Below are 18,067 nucleotides of genomic sequence, written 5' to 3'. Positions count from 1 at the left end.
AACATCTATCTACCTTTGCTGCTACCAGAAACCTTGTATAAATGAATATGCTAAGTAATATATTAGTACACACTTATATATGTAGGTGTACTAATAATTTCTTAGAGAAGAAAGGATTTGCTTTGTGTGGTAAAAAAAATCTGAAAGTTTTTAACAGTCGGTTAGGATAACTGAAACACACCAGTTTTTCTTAAGGACCACCCTTTTGGGGAGGAGACCAGCGGCATGAGCTACGCACGCCAGTCCGCCTGCTGCGCACGTCAGACTGCCTGCTACGCACTCGACTTCCGGGGTGTGAGCTTAAAAGACAAGGAGAGAACAGAAGAGGGGCTTTTTCCTGCTCTGCTGGTCTCCTGACTGCGCTGCACAGACGGTCTCTCTCCAAAGGTGGCCTTCGGTTTTGGTGAGTTTTTATAAGGAATATAGACTAAGCTTAGACTTAAGACGATTTGTATTGTGTTTCTACTTTCCTATCCTTCTAATCAACATCACCTTGTGACTACCATAACAATAAAAGGTCTATCTAGAAAACCAAAAGCTTCTTCCATTTACTAGTCTGGGAGATAAATTAAGGGAAAGGTTAAGTAGGGGAGATTTATGATCTAATATCCAATTTTAAATCTCACATTTGGTAATTATAATTATACTTAGTTCAGACAATTTTTAACCCTCTTCAAGTTAGTTTAGACTTACATGTTATATACTAGAATAACATCAATTACTACACTATGCTTGGAGAGGCATTTATGAATACTCCTATTGCTGGCTTTTCATTATTTTTTTTTCTTTTTTGCGGGGTAATGGGGGTTAAGTGACTTGCCCAGGGTCACACAGCTAGTAAGTATCAAGTGTCTGAGGTCACATTTGAACTCAGGTCCTCCTGAATCCAGGGCCAGTGCTTTATCCACTGTGCCACCTAGCTGCCCCCGGCTTTTCATTCTTGATTAATCACTGCAACTGTTGCTTTTGAGTTTGTGAAATGGAAGGCGTCTGTTTTTCTCTATATAAAACTTTCCCTCTCTTGATATTCAACCCAAAAGGATTGCTTAACTTTTACAGGCTGTTTTGGGGGTTGGTTCCTTTATGGCAAGGCTGTAATTTATCTTAAACATTCCAAAGACCCATCATGTCATGCTTCTGTCGGGAAGACTGATTCTGGGAGGTTCGACTTCGTCTCATTTTTCCTGAATAAGTCTCTCTCTCTCTCTCTTTTGGAATGAGTCTCTTAATATCTAATCTATAACTCATCTTAAAGATGAAAGAATAAGAACTAGTTGTGCTATGTCTAGGTAGGTGCTGATGTGTCTTCTGTTATTTTTATACTAGTTTTCAAAATACTAATAAAAATTAAAATGAAAGAGGAAAAAAATATGGACCTAAAATTGGAGTCAGGAAGATTCAAATTCTGCCTTTGAACAGAACATTAGAGTTAGAATAGATGTTAGAAAATCACTAGTCCAACTCCCCCCTTTTTCCCCCCGAGACAATAAGGGTTAAGTGACTTGCCCAGGGTCACACAGCTAGTAAGTGTCAAGTGTCTGAGGCCAGATTTGAACTCAGGTCCTCCTGAATCCAGGGCTGGTACTTTATCCACTGTGCCACCTAGATGCTCCCCAACCCCTTTCTTTTTACAGAATGAGGAACTTATGTAGTAACTTCCTTTTATTTTCCTTACCTTGTTCAGTTTCCACTCTCATCTTGACTAATTACTGACATATAGCACTTTAAGGTATATAAAGTGGTTTATATACATTATTTAATTTGAGCCTTACAACAAACCTTTGAGGTAGGTACTACAAGTATCACTATCTTCATTTTATTGGTGAAGAAACACTTTCAGAGAGGTTAAGGGATTCGTCCATGGTTACACAGCTAGTGTCAGAAGCAGGATAGGCCTTCCCAGATCTAGGTTCAGCACTCTATATGACATGCCATGCTGCCTTGCAATCCTAGCATTCTGGGATATGGTAAAAGAGCTGGGTTGGTCTCATCTACACCATTCAGGATTTTGCAGATTTTAGTCATGTTCCCCTCTTGACCTTTTAACCTTTGCCTTTCTGGTTTGGAAGATCATAGTCTTTTAAGTCTATCCTTATACATCAATCCTACCATACTTTATACCATTTTAGTGGACATTCTCTAATTCCATCATGCTCTTCCTGAGGTCAAATGACAGAATGATATGAGCATTCCAGATATGGATACCCCATGCTTTCATGTAAGGTTAGGATAATGTTTTTGAATCTATATAATAAGCACAGCATACCTCTTCAGATACTTGGCGACAATTTGAAGTGCATGTATGGCCCAGACATCACTTATAGGGTTGCTGCCCTGGTAAGCTGGTCGATTGATTGGATTTGAAGGGCAAGGGCTTCTCATGTTATAAGGAAGGGCTGTGTATGATTCCAATGCATGGCTGGAAAGGAATAGTAAAGCAAGGGAATAAAATGAAAGAGCTCTTTTCTCTCCATACAAAATGGAAATTATTACTTTAAAGGTTTTTAATGTTTGTTCTACTGTGGATATGCTATTAGACCATCTGTTTGTGAGCTTTTAGCTACTTATGGTTTAGCAGGGGTTGGTAAATGGTGGCTCTTAAACTCTGCAAGTCTTCAAGTACATTTATTAGGCTTTTTAAAGGCAGAACAAAGAAGCGAAATAATATTTATGTGTTGGCTTATTTTATTTTATTTTTTGATGAGGCAACTGGGGTTAAGTGACTTGCCCAGGGTCATACAGCCAGCAACTGTCATGTATTTGAGGCGGGACCTGAACTCAGGTACTCCTGACTCCAGGGCCAGTATTCCACTCACTGCACCACCCAGCTGCCCCTGGCTTATTTTATTTTTTTAGTGAGGCAATTGGGGTTAAGTGACTTGCCCAGGGTTATACAGCTAGTAAGTGTTAAGTGTCTGAGGCTGGATTTGAACTCAGGTACTCCTGACTCCAGGGCCGGTGCTCTGTCTATCCACTGTGCCACCTAGCTGCCCCCCTGGCTTATTTTATTAATGAGCAGATATTATGAACTATGAAGAGAATTGCTAGTTTTGGTGATAAGTAGTGCTCAGGCCTAAAGTTCTTAACCCCAACCCCCAACCTTAATTTTCCCAAAGCATGAGGTCCTCTTTTGGGGTACCCAACTCCTCTTGCTCTCCTTTGGTGCCAAACTTTTTCTCTTCCTTCCTCCACTTTCTTGTACCTTACCGTACCTATTTAAACCCCACCCCTCCCACTTCTAAATTGACATTCAGCTAATCTGATAATCTTATTTTTGTTGTTATTTGGTCATTTTCAGTTGTGTCCAACTCATCATGACCCATTTTGGGGCTTTTCTTGGCAAAGGTACTGGAGTGGTTTGCCATTTCCTTCTACAGTTAGTTTTACAGTTTAGGAAACTGAAGCAAATAGGATTATGTGACTTGCCCAGGGTCACACAGCTAGTAAGTGTCTGAGGCTGGATTTGAACTCAAGGAGATGAGTCTTATTCATTGACAACTTAGTGACTGACTCCAGGCTTGGTACTCTCTCTGCTGTGCCACCTAGTTGCTCCAATCTTATTACTTATATACTAATGGGAAAAGATTCCTGGTCCATGGACAACAGGCTTAGTTTGTCATTCTGATTACATTATAAATAGCAGAACACACACACACACACACACACACACATATATATATATATATATATGTATATATATATATATATATATATATAAATACACATATACACACATATACACACACATATACTTCACAGTTTCTATGTGGTCATTACCAAAGTACATCAAAACCACTGTTAGCTACCACCCGTGGGGGCATGTGAAGTGTGTGCAAAGGATCAATTATTCCAAGGGTCGGTTTGATAGCTCTGGAGGCAATACCTAAAACATAGGAATTATAAGAATGAATTAAATTCATGAATAGAATTTGTTAAAAATGAATCATTTTTATAATAATTCTGAAAAAATCAAAGAGATGAGATTCCTTAGCTTTCTGTCAAAAGGCAATGTTACATAGTGAAATTATACTGACAAATAAAAGAGAGGTCACTGGCCTTTCTGTTTTAGTTTTAATTACTTAAGGGTAAAATGTTTCACTGGGATCCAAGTATTACACAATAGAGGCTATCCCCCATTTTAACTATGACACAGGTCATAGTGGCTGCTGCAATAAACTGGCTAAGCAACCATTTTACTATGCTAGAAAAAGCTCAGGCAAAGACAAACCAAATGTGATACTCTGAGCCAGAGTCCAAGAAAGGAACATTTGGGCCAAATTAAACTGGTAGTGAAATGTGATTGTAGGGGTTTCTTTGTTTTGTTTCTTTTTTCTTTTTTTAAAGGAAGGAGAAAATGTACAAAGGAGCAAAGCACGCATCACAAATACATAATGGAATTTCTTAGCTAGGAAGATGTCTCGTTTGTGGGGGAGGAGATTGGCATCTCACTATTGCTATTATGAAACAAATCTCTACTAAAGTTATTTGGTTAAAAACCAAAGTGACCTCGGATGGCTACTTATTTGTATGTTTATATTGAGGAAAGAAGAAAATATACAGATATGAATACCCTTCTTCAATCTCATTCTCTTTATTTTTCTTATATCAAGATTTTTTTTAAAGAAAGTTTGGAAAGCAAGAGAGATGATGAAGCCAAGACTTACTGACATTAATGTTCTTACCCGTTTTTACTTTTAAGTGCTCATAGTCAAAAATGGCAACCCCTGTAGTTTCACTCCCAGTTCCAGCCGTAGTTGGGACTGGAATAAGAGAATATCAATATCAGAATGCATCTCGACAAGGGCTTATGGAAATATTTAATCCAGCCTTAGAAAACAAGGGACAAAATGACACGGCAGCAGGTCAGCTTTCCTGACCTCATTCATTCATCCATGTTAACAAAGTCTGTATTGGTTAGTGGAGGTGCATTATGGGAAGCTCTGGAGTCTTTCACACCAATGCTCCAATAGCCACAGCTGTGCGTTCACTGGCAAGCTGCTCCGCATCCCTTGTAAGAAAACTCAAATTTGGACTCTCTGAAAGGCATCTCCTCTGGCAACAAGCATGGCAATGTTCTGCTTTCGCTATGCTTCACGGTTCTGGACATCCTGTCAAGGTTTTAAACTTTGCTAATCACCCCTCTGTGTGATGCTGACACAGTTTTCACCAGGGGGTGCCATTTGCCAGACATCAATTATCCTCCTTCCTGCTGATACCTAATTCATGTCAAAACACTTCATTTGTCATCGACTGAATCCCACCACACATCCCATCACAATGCTCCTTCACAATAGGCAATGGGCTGGGGGTGGAGGTAAGAGGGGCTGTTTTTAAGTGTAGATGTAAACACTTCAGCGAAAGAACACTACAATATTGATAAGCTGCCCATAAAAATGGGAAGGGGAGAAGGACATCAAGATGCTAAAGTATGATGTCACCGGAGAGAAACCATTGTCATTTGTATTTGCATGTCCATGAAGAAATGGTAGGGAACGGAGCAGATGTAATTCACAGCCGCTCCCCTAATGTAGCTGATGCTTCCCACATGTCACTGGGGAGGGACAAAGCATGAGGGCAGATGAATGGTAGATCATATGGGAGAAAGGGTTAGGCCAACACTAGAAAAAACAATACACAGTAACCCTTCCACACCTCAGTGGCCAGTAAGATGGATAAAGACAGAGAAAAATTCACAGCCAGTAGGAATACAATATTCTGTGTCCAAGAACATAACATTATTCAGCAGAGGAGCAAGGCATTAGGTAAAGAAATATTCTTCCCACATGGTTACTACTTCATGATTTAATTTTTTTTTTTTTAAGTGAGGCAATTGGGGTTAAGCCCAGGGTCACACAGCTAGTAAGTGTTAAGTATCTGAGGTCGGATTTGAACTCAGGTACTCCTGACTCCAGGGCTGGTGCTCTATCCACTGCACCACCTAGCTGCCCCTCATGATTTAAATTTAGGGATTTTTCCATCCTCAAGTTTTCCTCATTTGTGGAAGAATAAAGATCACAGAAATCAGACTCTAGTATTTACTTCAACCAATTCTTTTGGGTTTTTTTGGTGAGGCACTTGGGGTTAAGTGACTTGCCCAGGGTCACACAGCTAGTAAGTGTTAAGTGTCTGAGGTCGGATTTGAACTCAGGTACTCCTGACTCCAGGGCTGGTGCTCTATCCACTGCGCCACCTAGCTGCCCCCAGACTCTAATATTTACTAATGCCCACTTGTTTTCATCACTAAGCTGTCAAAATCCTGAAGGGAAGCTGAAACAAGGTTTTGTCCTCGTGAAGTATCCTATATGAAGTTAACATTCTTAAATCGTTGGATTAAATCCTGAGGTAAGATTTCTCTCTCCCTCCCCCCAATGCATCGAAGGTGAGGAGGTGAAACAAAAGCCTGCTTTACCTGCAATCAGTGGCTTAAGAGTCACAGTGACAGGCTTCCCTTTTCCAATGGGAGCATTGACATAGTCTAAGAAATCACCATCAGGGCTGGATGCGTACAGGTTGGCAGCTTTACAAGTGTCTATGGTGGAGCCACCACCCACAGCAACATAGGCATCGAATGCTCCTCTTTTGGCAAATTCAATAGCTTCCATGAAGCTTGGAGGAGAAAAAAAAAAATCTCGTCATCTTTCATCAGAAATGAATGTTCATACTATTAAACAATTCTGTTCAATGACAAGTTTTTATCAAATGCCTGCTATGCTTTGGCCACTGTGCTAGGTGCTGAGGGTATAATGACCAAGATGATAATGTTCTTGATCTTTTTGTTTTGGTGGGGCAATGAGGGTTAAGTGACTTGCCCAGGGTCATACAGCTAGCAAGTGTCAAGTGTCTAAGGCCAGATTTGAACTCAGGTCCTCCTGACTCCAGGGCTGGTGCTCTATCCACTAAGCCACCTAGCTGCCCTAAAATGTTCTTGATCTTGAAGAGCTTACATTTTACTTCAGGGAAATAACATGGTGAGGCAGCATGGTATACTGGACAGAACACTGGACTTATAATCAGGAAGATCTAGGTTCAAATCTTACCTTGGACACTTACTATCTGTGAATTCCTGAACAAGTTAGTTAACCTCTCTGTGCCCCAGTTTCCTCACCTATAAAATGAAAGGGTTGAACTAAGTGGTCTCTGAAATCCCTTTCAGCTCTAAACCTGCAATCCCATGGACACTCACACAAAACATATGCTGTAAAGAGTTTATAGAAAACAAAGACATAGTAATAAAAGGATTGGGAGCACCAACATAAGGCCCCATGCAAATATTAAGTAAGAAGGATGGGGAAGCTAGGTGGCGCAGTGGACAGAGCACCGGCCCTGGACTCAGGAGTACCTGAGTTCAAATCTGGCCTCAGACACTTAACACTTACTAACTGTGTGACCCTGGGCAAGTCACTTAACCCCAATTGCCTCACAAAAAAAAAAAAAGAAGGATGTATATTTGCTATCATTCTAAGCAGCCAAACCACTCCTCATATTTACCTCCCCTCCCAGAATACCTTTTATCAGTTGGTTCCACCCTGACATTATCGTAAACTTTAAAGTTTATGCCATTCTTTATTAAGGAATTCATGACTACTTCTACTGGAGGCAGCTGGGAAAGGTTCTTGTCTGTCATCAAACAGACATTTTTAGCACCCATATTTTGAAGGTCCTATAACACAAAAAAATAATAAATTTGAAGCAATAGCTGGACTCGTTAGAACCATGGCTCTCTTGACAGATAAACTTGAACAATTCAATTCCTAGAATGCCATTTTTTTCTAGTACTCAATTATCACCAATTATTATTATTGATTATTTTTAATGGATGCCTACAAAATAGAATGAAGACTCTTAAATACTCACCATGCCCACTTCTTTGGTCACTCCTGCCCCATATCTAATATTTGAAACTGCCATCTGCAAAAAAAAAAAAATGCAAGATGAGAGATGTGTAAAAGTTGGTGATGATGATGATAAAGATTTAATGCAAAAGCTTTAACATAAAGTTCACATCTGCCCTTTCTTTCTTCACAATATTATTACCCTAATTGTAAAGTGTTTAGCATGGTGGAGGTACTACACAAATATTAGTTATTATTATTGTTATTTTTTATTAGAAGAGACATTCTTTTCAGTGGCGGCCTTGCATCTCTATTGTGTGACGACAAGCTTAGCTAAGTTTGAAAAGGCTTACTTATCAGGTTGTCAGCAGGGTGATCATGATTTTTTTTTTCTTCTTGCTACAGCCATTATAAATACTATCTACTAAGTTGTATTGGGGTTGCTATTTATGTCACGCTGATGACTTTACAAACTGAAGCAAACTTTGAAGACTAAGTATTGCTTTTTCTGATAATTCATAAGAAAGATTAAGTTGTTTTCTACCTCAAATGCATAATCTGTTGTTTTCTCAGAAGCAGGGAGTCCAGGAGCTGGAAGAGACGGTGAATAATGAAAATCAGTATTAAAGTAGGCTTCATAAAACAAAATGTCATTACTCAAAATTGACTCAAGTTTCCAAACAGTGAACATTTAAGTTTGCCCTTGTGTGAAGCCCTCTCTCTCTCTCTCTTTCTCTCTCTTTCTCTCTTTCTTTTTTTTGGTGAGGCATTTGGGATTAAGTGACTTGCCCAGGGTCACACAGCTAGTAAGTGTCAAGTGTCCGAGGCCACTTCACTGCTGCAATTCTAATTAAATTTAAATTTTGTTTGTTTAAGTTTAGCCTGTAGCCCTAGACTGAGGTTGTTGGAAGTGGTTTCTAATGCCAACCTTCTTAGTTCAAGTTCATTTTGGGGATGAAAGCAGGCACTCATAAGTCATTTAACATCTGAAAAGGGAGGTTTTCTTTGCCCTAACACATCAAAGACATGAAACAAGGATATAGTGACACTTTGTTTCCTTCTCTGGATAAGGCCCAACCCCTCTCCATATGGAAATGCACTGGTCATCAGGGCATGGTAACTCACGAGAGTCATCCACCAACTCCCATATGGCTGGGACTTGTTAAGCCCTCAGATGATCAGGAAACTGGAGTTGTCAGGCACCAAAGACAGTTGTGTCTTCCTTTAGATAAAACCTCCCCTTGTTGTGGGAGGAAGGAAAGAAGCTTAAGAAGATGCCCATCACAGATGTTTATTTTGAAAATAAATAGACGGGGCAGCTAGGTGGCGCAGTGGAAAGAACAACGGCCCTGGAGTCAGGAGGACCTGAGTTCAAATCCGGCCTCAGACACTTAACACTTACTAGCTGTGTGACCCTGGGCAAGTCACTTAACCCCAATTCCCTCACTAAAAAACAACAACAACAACAACAACAACAACAAAACCCCGAAAATAAATAGAATGGGGGCACAGCTAGGTGGTGCAGTGGATAAAGCACCAGCCCTGGATTCAGGAGGACCTGAGTTCAAATTTGACCTCAGACACTTGACACTTACTAGCTGTGTCACCCTGGGCAAGTCACTTAACCCTCATTGCCTTGAAAAAACAAACAAACAGCAGAAACAACAAAAAAAGAAAATGAATAGAATGATTTTTAAATCTTCACTAAAAAATGTTATTGACAGTGTAACTTTAAAACATGTCAAATGTCTATGGCCTAGATAAAATGAATGGATAGGTCCAGTCTAAGTAATGAATAAACAAATAACTTATACAAATATTATAGCTCGAGCCCCATCTCAGATTAATGTAGAGCTAACATCCTTAATTACTGGGATGAGGACTCACTATTAAAATTCTGGGGAAACTAGAGAGCAGTATGGTAGACATTAGGTTTGGCCAAAATCTCAAAACACATGCCAAGATAAACTCCAAATAGTCACATGACTTAGACATAAAATGGAACATCATGAACAAATTAGAGGAGCTAGGGAAAAAAATGCCTTTCAGATCTATTGATAGGGTAAGAGTCTGTGACCAGATAGAGATAGAAGATCACCCCAAATACAATGGACAATACTGATTTTATAAAGTTTGAAAGTCTTTGCACAAACAAAACCAATACAGCTAAAATTAAAAGGGAAGTGGGTTAACTGGGGAAAAACATCTTTGTAGCAAGTTTCTCTGAGAAGGATCTAATTTATTATTTTTAAAGACTTTCACAATAGTTATCATTTATATAGTTCTTTAAGATTTGCAAAGCACTTTACAAATCTTATCTCATTTCATCCTCCCCACAACTCTGGAATAAAGGTACTAATATTATCCCCATTTTACAAATGAAGAAATTGTGGCACAAGCAAATGACTTATTCAAAGTCACATAGCTAATAATTGTCAGAGGCAGAATTTGAACTTAGGTCTCCTTGACTTCAGGTCCAGAACTCTATCTACTTGAATGTATAAGTTTAAGAGTCATTCCCCAGTTCGCAAATGGTCAAAGGGTATGAACAGGTAGTTTTCAAACAAAAATTCAAGCTATAAATAGCCATGTGGAAAAATATGCTCCAATTAATGAATAATTAGAGAAATGCAAATTAAAGGAACTGAGGCCTCTACCTCACACCCATTGGATTGGCAAAGTTGACAAAAAGGAAAATGACAGATGTTGGAGCCCATAAATGCATGGCCAATGGAGCTGTGAATCGACATAGTGACTCTGGAAAGCAATTTGGAACTAAGCTCCCAGAGCTACTCAATTATGTATGCCTTTTGACTCAGTCCTATCACTACTAGACCAGTAACCCCAAAGAAATTTTAAAAGTGAGAAAAAACCCATATAGAAAATGTATTTATTTTAGGTCTTTTGGGGTGGCAAAGAAATGAAAAAGAAGTGGACAGCAGTGCCCATAAATTACAGGATGACTGAACAAATTATGGCATAAAAATGTATTGTGCTTTAATAAGTGATAAAGGGGATGATTTCAGAAAAACCTTAAAAAGAAGACTTTTATGAACTGATAGATTGAATTAAGCAGAATCATGAGAATAATATACACAATAACAACAACATAGTAAAGACAAATAAAGACTTAAGAATTCTGAGCAATGCAATGACCACCATGATGATTCCATGAGATTAATGATGAAGCATGCTGCCCCTCTCTTGACAGAAAGTTACAGGATTCAACCTGTAGACTGAAAGATGAATGTTTTTGGGCAAGACCAATGTGAGAATATGTTTTGATTGACTATTCAAATTTGTTACAAGAATTTGGTTTTTCTTTTTTCAATTGGGGGGGATAAGTTGGGAAAGAAAGAAAATAAATGTTTGTTAGTTGAAAAAAATTAAAACAATCTATTCAACAGGGAATCTCCTTTAACAAATTAATTAATTAGGGTCTTAGTTACACTTCTACTATCCCCTGCAATAGTTTGTTTTAACTGTGATCACTTTAGTTTATTTTAGCAAGTATTACCTTTCAGTAGGAAATGTTAATATGTTATATATCAATTGTAAAATATTAAATTTTCCTTTGGGAGATGAATCCATATTTCTATAGCACAGAATGATAATTCTCAAGAAAGCATAGGATCTTTCTTAAAGTAACAAAGGATTACGCTTCAGAACAGAATCATAAATAGGACTCCAATGAATAAATTTCATATATATATATATATACATATATATACATATATATATATATATATATATATATATATATATAACACATATATGTGTAGGCATGTGTATCTTAGATAGTCATGAGTCTCTAAGCTATAAATTACCTAGCAGGTACAAATCTTCATTGATTGAGGATGTTTCTTCATTAGAAGTTTCCTGAATCAATGAAATCACAGGTCTGATCCTCCAATGAATGAATGATGATTATGATGATGATGACAATGAATGATCTGTGATTTCATTGGGAGCTCTGGGTGAGGAACTTTTTCTACCAATGGAGATTGGCACCTACTTGCTAACTTCTAGTCTTAGATAATTGTCTGCAGCTCTAAATTCTAATAGCTTCTAACATAATATTTCTTCCATTAAAGTCTTACTCTGATGACTTATCTTGGGGGGTGGGGAAGGTGACCCTGGGTTCATAAAGGTCATGCCAGGAAACCGTGAGCTCTGATTAGATCTATCAAGTTAGACAGATTTTGAGTAGGTACCTGTCAATAGTTTGTAGGCCTGTAATCTGAGAATCAGCCTATCTAAATTGGAACAGTTTCATCACCAAGTTGGCAGCATAAAGAAGAAATATTTTTAGCCATGGCAGTTCTGGAAGCCCATGTACTAAACTGAGGAAGTGTTGCACTCTGTATCAGTGAAGGGTACTATATCAGTATGCACACTGAAGAAATCTTAGTGCTTTTAAGTATTTAGTTTAGTAATAGCTGATACTCTAAATATACAGTTAGCCAGATTGGTCTGTAGTTTTGTTTTGTTTGCAGGGCAGTGAGGGTTAAGTGACTTGCCCAGGGTCACACAACTAGTGTCAAGTGTCTGAGGCTGGATTTGAACTCAGATGCTCATGAATCCAAGGTCAGTGCTTTATCCACTGCGCCACCTAGCTGCCCTGGTCTGTAGTTTTAAAGGACACAGATATGTAGAACAATATTGGTTACACTTTTATAGCTTGTGTAAACAAAATGACTGAAAAAACACCTTCCTGAATCAATTAATTTAAAAGAAAATTCTTTTTTTCCTTTTTTTTTGTGGAGGAGATTCTAGACCTATAATTTCTTCAGGAGGAAGACTTAATGGATGTACAACTTATCTATAACTTATGGCCATAAAACCAGTCTGAGTCACTGAAAGGTTGTGACTTGCTTATGGCTATATAATGTAACACTGTCAGAGGCAGAATTTGAACCCAGGTCCCAGGACTTCCTGATGCTAATTCTGGCCTTCTAGCCACAGTCCCACACTTCCTCTATTACATTTTCCCCTTAAGAAAAATTGAGGTACAACAGAAGCTGGATCCTTAATGCCTCTCTAAGCAGTTGATTCAATATTTTGAAGTGGGAATCAAGTGATCCTTTGTTAATTCTTGCCAATAGTTAGAAGAAAATATTTGAGAAAAAGCAAAGACCTCTATGCTTTCCAGGAGGCCCTTGATGGAGGAGCTAAAATCTGGATTCTGAATCAAAGAATCAAGCTATGATAATAAGCCCCAAAGTCTTTGGGGTTAAGCTTGAAATGCTGAGCCACTAGACCAATATGGAAATGCACCATTATGTCTTCCTCTTTGTTCCCTCTTTCACAAACTTCTCTGTTGTTTTCAGCTATGGGTTTCATGCTGTTAGACGCCTTCCTTACCACCCCTTGTCAGGTTGCTTGGGTTTGACCTTTCTTTCTAGGGTCTAAATCAGTTTTTGTACTACTAATTAATATGACATTCGATGGACATGCTGATGTTACAATGGGTATCCTGCTGGTCTGCTGGACAATGGATATTGTGAAGACAATGGACTTTGTAAAGGTTTAAGACTTTGTGGGAAATGCAGTCTTATTTTAAAAACATACATACATAACAAAATATTTTTTGATAAAAAACTAGTTTCCTTAGAGAAGCACTCTTGACTTTAGTTTCCTTTTCTGACTTCTATCAGAATATTCCCTAGTAACAAATTTCATCTCTCTGAACTACCATTTTTAGACCTGACAAATCACTAAATATACAGTTCTGTGTATATCACTTCTATCAAGGGTAAAACATTGTAAAAGTATACACTTAATCTATCCTTAACCAGCATTATACATCAAGCTACAACTACATGCTAATGTAATTCAGGAATGTAAAGGAAGGTAAAGGGCATTTAACCTTTTTATGTTTGCAGAAGCCTCTGCTTCCCTGTTAAAGTTATATTTATTTTCTTGCTTTGCTCTTTGTCCTAACTTATGGCGCATATATATATATATATATATATATATATATATATATATATATATATATATATATATATATATATATACATACACACACATACATATATATATACACATACATACATAAATATACATACATACACACACACACACACATATATATATATATATAAAATTTTGAAGTATTGTGCTGTAGTTTGCAAGAATTAGAGTTGTTTTTTCTTTTTTCTCTACTTTTATCTACACAAGATGTCTGAAGGGGCAGAGATTCAGGATACCTTGATGGCTTCTGTTTGGATGAGCCTTTGAATGAACTGGGCCGATATATCTATATGTATGTATATATGTATGTATGTATGTATATATATATGTATACACACACACACACACACATATATATATATATGTGGTAGCTATATTAAAATTTTTTTTTGGTGGGGCAATGAGGGTTAAGTGATTTGTCCAAGGTCACACTGCTAGTAAGTGTCAAGTGTCTGAGGTAGAATTTGAACTCAGGTCCTCCAGAATCCAGGGCCGGTGCTTTATGCACTGTGCCACCTACCTGCCCCTGTAGCTATATTTTAAGAAAATACATTACCTTGGGAATAAGTGTGAGAATGCGTTGGACACTGGCATCTAAGGAAAAAGGAAAGAAGAAAGATGTATTTAAGGAAAAACTGCAAAGTCAGAAGTTAAGATACTTGATCATGATAGTAATTGCCCTATTGTATTCCAGTGCCCCAATGCTAGAAAATGCAGGATGGGTATTAGTCCATGAGTGGGTATTAGCTGATAAAGCATAAATATATCTACGGATCACTGTGGATAGCAAGTGGACAATGTCTATAGCTACAGATGGATGGGGCTAAACCATTTATTTGTTCTTTTGTCATTCATATTTATTTAACAAATATTTACTGAGTCCCTACTATCCTGGAGGCACAGTACCTAATATAATAGGTATTCAGTAAATATTTGTATAATCTATAGTTTTGACTCAACTGATAAGTATCTATCCCTTCTACAGTGGGAGGCTGGGGGCCTTGAGTTCAAATCCCATTTCTAATGATGACCACTTACTCTTCTATAGCTTTAGTTTCCCCATCTACAAAATGGTGGGTTTGGACTAGATAACCTCTGAGGTCTCTTCCAGTTCTAAGCCAATTGTATTATCCTTTACTTTTTTTTTTTTTTTAGTGAGGCAATTGGGGTTAAGTGACTTGCCCAGGGTCACACAGCTAGTAAGTGTTAAGTGTCTAAGGCCGGCTTTGAACTTGGGTCCTCCTAAATCCAGAGCCGGTGCTTTATCCACTGTGCAACCTAGCTGCCCCTGTATTATTCTTTTCAAAGCTAACTTCTACCTATGCTCTCCATCTTATTCCCTCCCACATCCTCTGGGAACATACTTCCTAAATTCTTCCCATTCTCTTGAATCTTCAATCTTTGTTTCTTATGAACTTTTCTCCTTATGCCTTGAAATCAGTAAAGATCTTCCTTACTAAAAACAAAAATCTTAACTTGACTCTACTACTCCCTCAAGCGACTGCCCCTTCCTTTGATCACCAGATTTTTGCAAAGCGTGGTCTACCTCTTCTTCCATTTCTTCACCACCCATTTATCTCCTGAAAGCCATGCAGCTTGGTTTCTTCTCCCTTCACCCTGGTGGAATCTCATCATCCTTGTGAAACTACACTCTTGAAAATGACTAAGTTACCATATCCAGTGACTCATTCTCCACTCTCTATTCTTCTACAAAGCTGACATTTGCATCCCTCCCTTTGGAAACTTTATTCTCTCTTAGCATAATAACTCTATACTGTTCTGGCATTTATTCTGTTTCTCTGACTGCTCTTTGAATCTTCTTCCTGTCATTTAAATAGCAAGAGTTCACCTTTTATAGCATTTTAAGGTTTATAAGGTGCTTTTTATTTATCTCAGAGGCCAATTCTTATTCTTCTGGGCAATCACTAGATTATCTATCACAGTGACTTGTACTTGGCTAATTCTCAGTATGTTGCTATGTGGTTCAAGTAATCAGTTTTCAACATCTGTTTTCATAAGATTTTTAGTTCCAGATTATTTTTCTCTCTCTCTCTTCCCTTCCCCTCTTCCCAAGGCAGAAAGCAATCTGATATAGGTTATATATGTATAGTCACATTAAACATATTTATTCATTAGTCATGTTGTGAAAGAAGAATAAGAACACAAGGGAAAACATCAAAAAAGAAAACCCCCCCAAAACAGTATGGAGTTCAAATAATCAGAATTGTAGAACTGGCATTAATCATGAATGGTCGCAGGATGGAAACCTGGTTTTTTTGTTGTTTTGTTTTTTTTAAATAATAAATCAACACTGCCACCTAGTGTTTTGAATGGTGAAAATATCAATGGATTTTATTTGGCAAAGTAAGCATTAGAATTCTTTGAAAACAAAAGCAAAAGATTCTGATAACTCGACTATTCACAGTCAATAATTTTCCTCCTCTTTTGGTTTTCAGGGCATTGCCCACTTGAGTGTTCATTTGAATTTCCACCAAAAGAAAGACGAAATCCAAACTCATCACTTTCAAGCCTGAATATGTTTCCAAATTAGTTACATCATTAAGATCCATTATAGTCCTTGTGTGGTAAGGTACCTTATCAGGCCATCTGATCATATTTTTTTTTTAAGTGAGGCAATTGGGGTTAAGTGACTTGCCCAGGGTCACACAGCTAGTAAGTGTTAAGTGTCTGAGGCCGGATTTGAACTCAGGTACTCCTGACTCCAGGGCTGGTGCTCTATCCACTACGCCACCTTCATCTGGTCATCTTATAAATGAGGAACCCGAGTCTCAGGGGCATTAAGTGATTTACATGAGGCCACAGGAGAAGTAGGATCTGAAATGAGTTCCTCTGACTAGAGTCAGCTATGATATGATACTTCACCTCTCCATATTACTTAACAACCAGAACAAATAGCCAGAAAGAACCTTAGAGGTCATTTAATCTAAGGCATTTCTTTTGGAGATGATAAAACTGAAACCCACAAAGATAAGTTATTTTGGCTGGCATTCACACTAGCCAAATGGTTTGAGTCAGGCTGTTGACATTTGCCTTTGTGTTTATTATTATTATTTTTTTAAAAATAGTGATCGAGAAATATAGTCCTTGACATTGTGTAGGTTGGGCATCATTCAGGGAATTCCTTCTTTCATTTATTAAGTACTTAGTATGTCCTTGGCAAAGAGTGGGGCAGTGGGGCTAAACAAAGACTAAATACCCCCCTCCCCAAGTCCCTACCCTCAGGGAGATTACATTCTATTCAAATAAGTGAAAGAAGATTTAAAAAAAAATTACATTATAGTAAATGACCATAGTAATCTAGTATATGATAAACCCAAATATCCAAGTTTTTGGAACAAAAACATATTATTTAACAAAAACTGCTGGCAAAACTGGAAAACAGTATGGCAGAAACTAGGTATAGACCATCTCACACCTTACACCAAGATAAGGTGGGTACATGATTTACATGTAAAGGGTGATACCATAAGCAAATTAAGAGAGCATGCAATAGTTTATCTGTTAGATTTATGGATAAAGGAAGAATTTAGGACCAAAGAAGATACAGAGAGCATTACAAAATGTAAAATAGATAATTTTGATTATATAAAATTTTAAAAAGTTTTTTTTTTGTACAAACAAAACCAATGCAACCAAAATTATAAGGAAAACAGAAAACTTGGGAGGAAATTTTGCAACAAGTATTTCCGATAAAGGCCTTATTTCTCAAATATATAGAGAACTGAGTCAAATTTATGAAAATATAAGCCATTTTCCAATTGAAAACTGGCCAAAGGATATGAATAGGCAGTTTCAGAAGTCAAAGCTATCTATAGGCATATGAAAGAATGCTTTAGATCACTTTTGGTCAGAGAAATGAAAATTAAAACAGTTCTGAAGTATCACCTCACCTATCAGAGTGGCTAAAAAGACAAAAAAGGAAAATGTTGGATGTTGGAGGAGATGTGGAAAAACTGGGACACTAATGCTCTGTTGGTGGACGCATTGCTCTGTGAACTGATTCAACTATTCTGGAGAGTTACTAGGTCTATATCCCAAAGACATCCAAAAAAAGAGAAAAGGGCCTATTTGTACAGAAACATTTTTAGCAGCTCTTTTTGTGGTGCCTAAGAATTGGAAATCAAAGGAAGACCCATGAATTGGGGAATGACTAAACAAACTGTGTTATATGATTGTATTGGAATATTATTGACAAATAGGATAATTTCAGAAAAACCTGGAAAGACTTACATGAACCG

At 37.7% G+C, this 18,067-nt stretch overlaps 1 protein-coding gene across 1 annotated transcript in view; it reads right to left on the bottom strand.

The window, feature by feature from the left end:
* ADHFE1 (alcohol dehydrogenase iron containing 1) overlaps positions 1-18,067 on the bottom strand; it is a 39,730-nt gene that overhangs the window by 20,049 nt on the left and 1,614 nt on the right. Inside the window, exons 2-9 of the mRNA XM_043979789.1 lie at positions 14,365-14,402; positions 8,377-8,423; positions 7,855-7,908; positions 7,506-7,660; positions 6,410-6,606; positions 4,683-4,760; positions 3,778-3,883; positions 2,267-2,419 (exon numbers count right to left, since the gene is read on the bottom strand). Coding sequence (XP_043835724.1) covers positions 2,267-2,419; positions 3,778-3,883; positions 4,683-4,760; positions 6,410-6,606; positions 7,506-7,660; positions 7,855-7,908; positions 8,377-8,423; positions 14,365-14,402 — 828 coding nt within the window. The remainder of the gene's footprint in view (positions 1-2,266; positions 2,420-3,777; positions 3,884-4,682; positions 4,761-6,409; positions 6,607-7,505; positions 7,661-7,854; positions 7,909-8,376; positions 8,424-14,364; positions 14,403-18,067) is intronic.

Source organism: Dromiciops gliroides, chromosome 1 (genome assembly GCF_019393635.1).
Source record: "Dromiciops gliroides isolate mDroGli1 chromosome 1, mDroGli1.pri, whole genome shotgun sequence".
Taxonomy (NCBI): Eukaryota; Metazoa; Chordata; class Mammalia; order Microbiotheria; family Microbiotheriidae; genus Dromiciops; species Dromiciops gliroides.
This window is presented reverse-complemented; position numbering and strand designations above follow the sequence as displayed.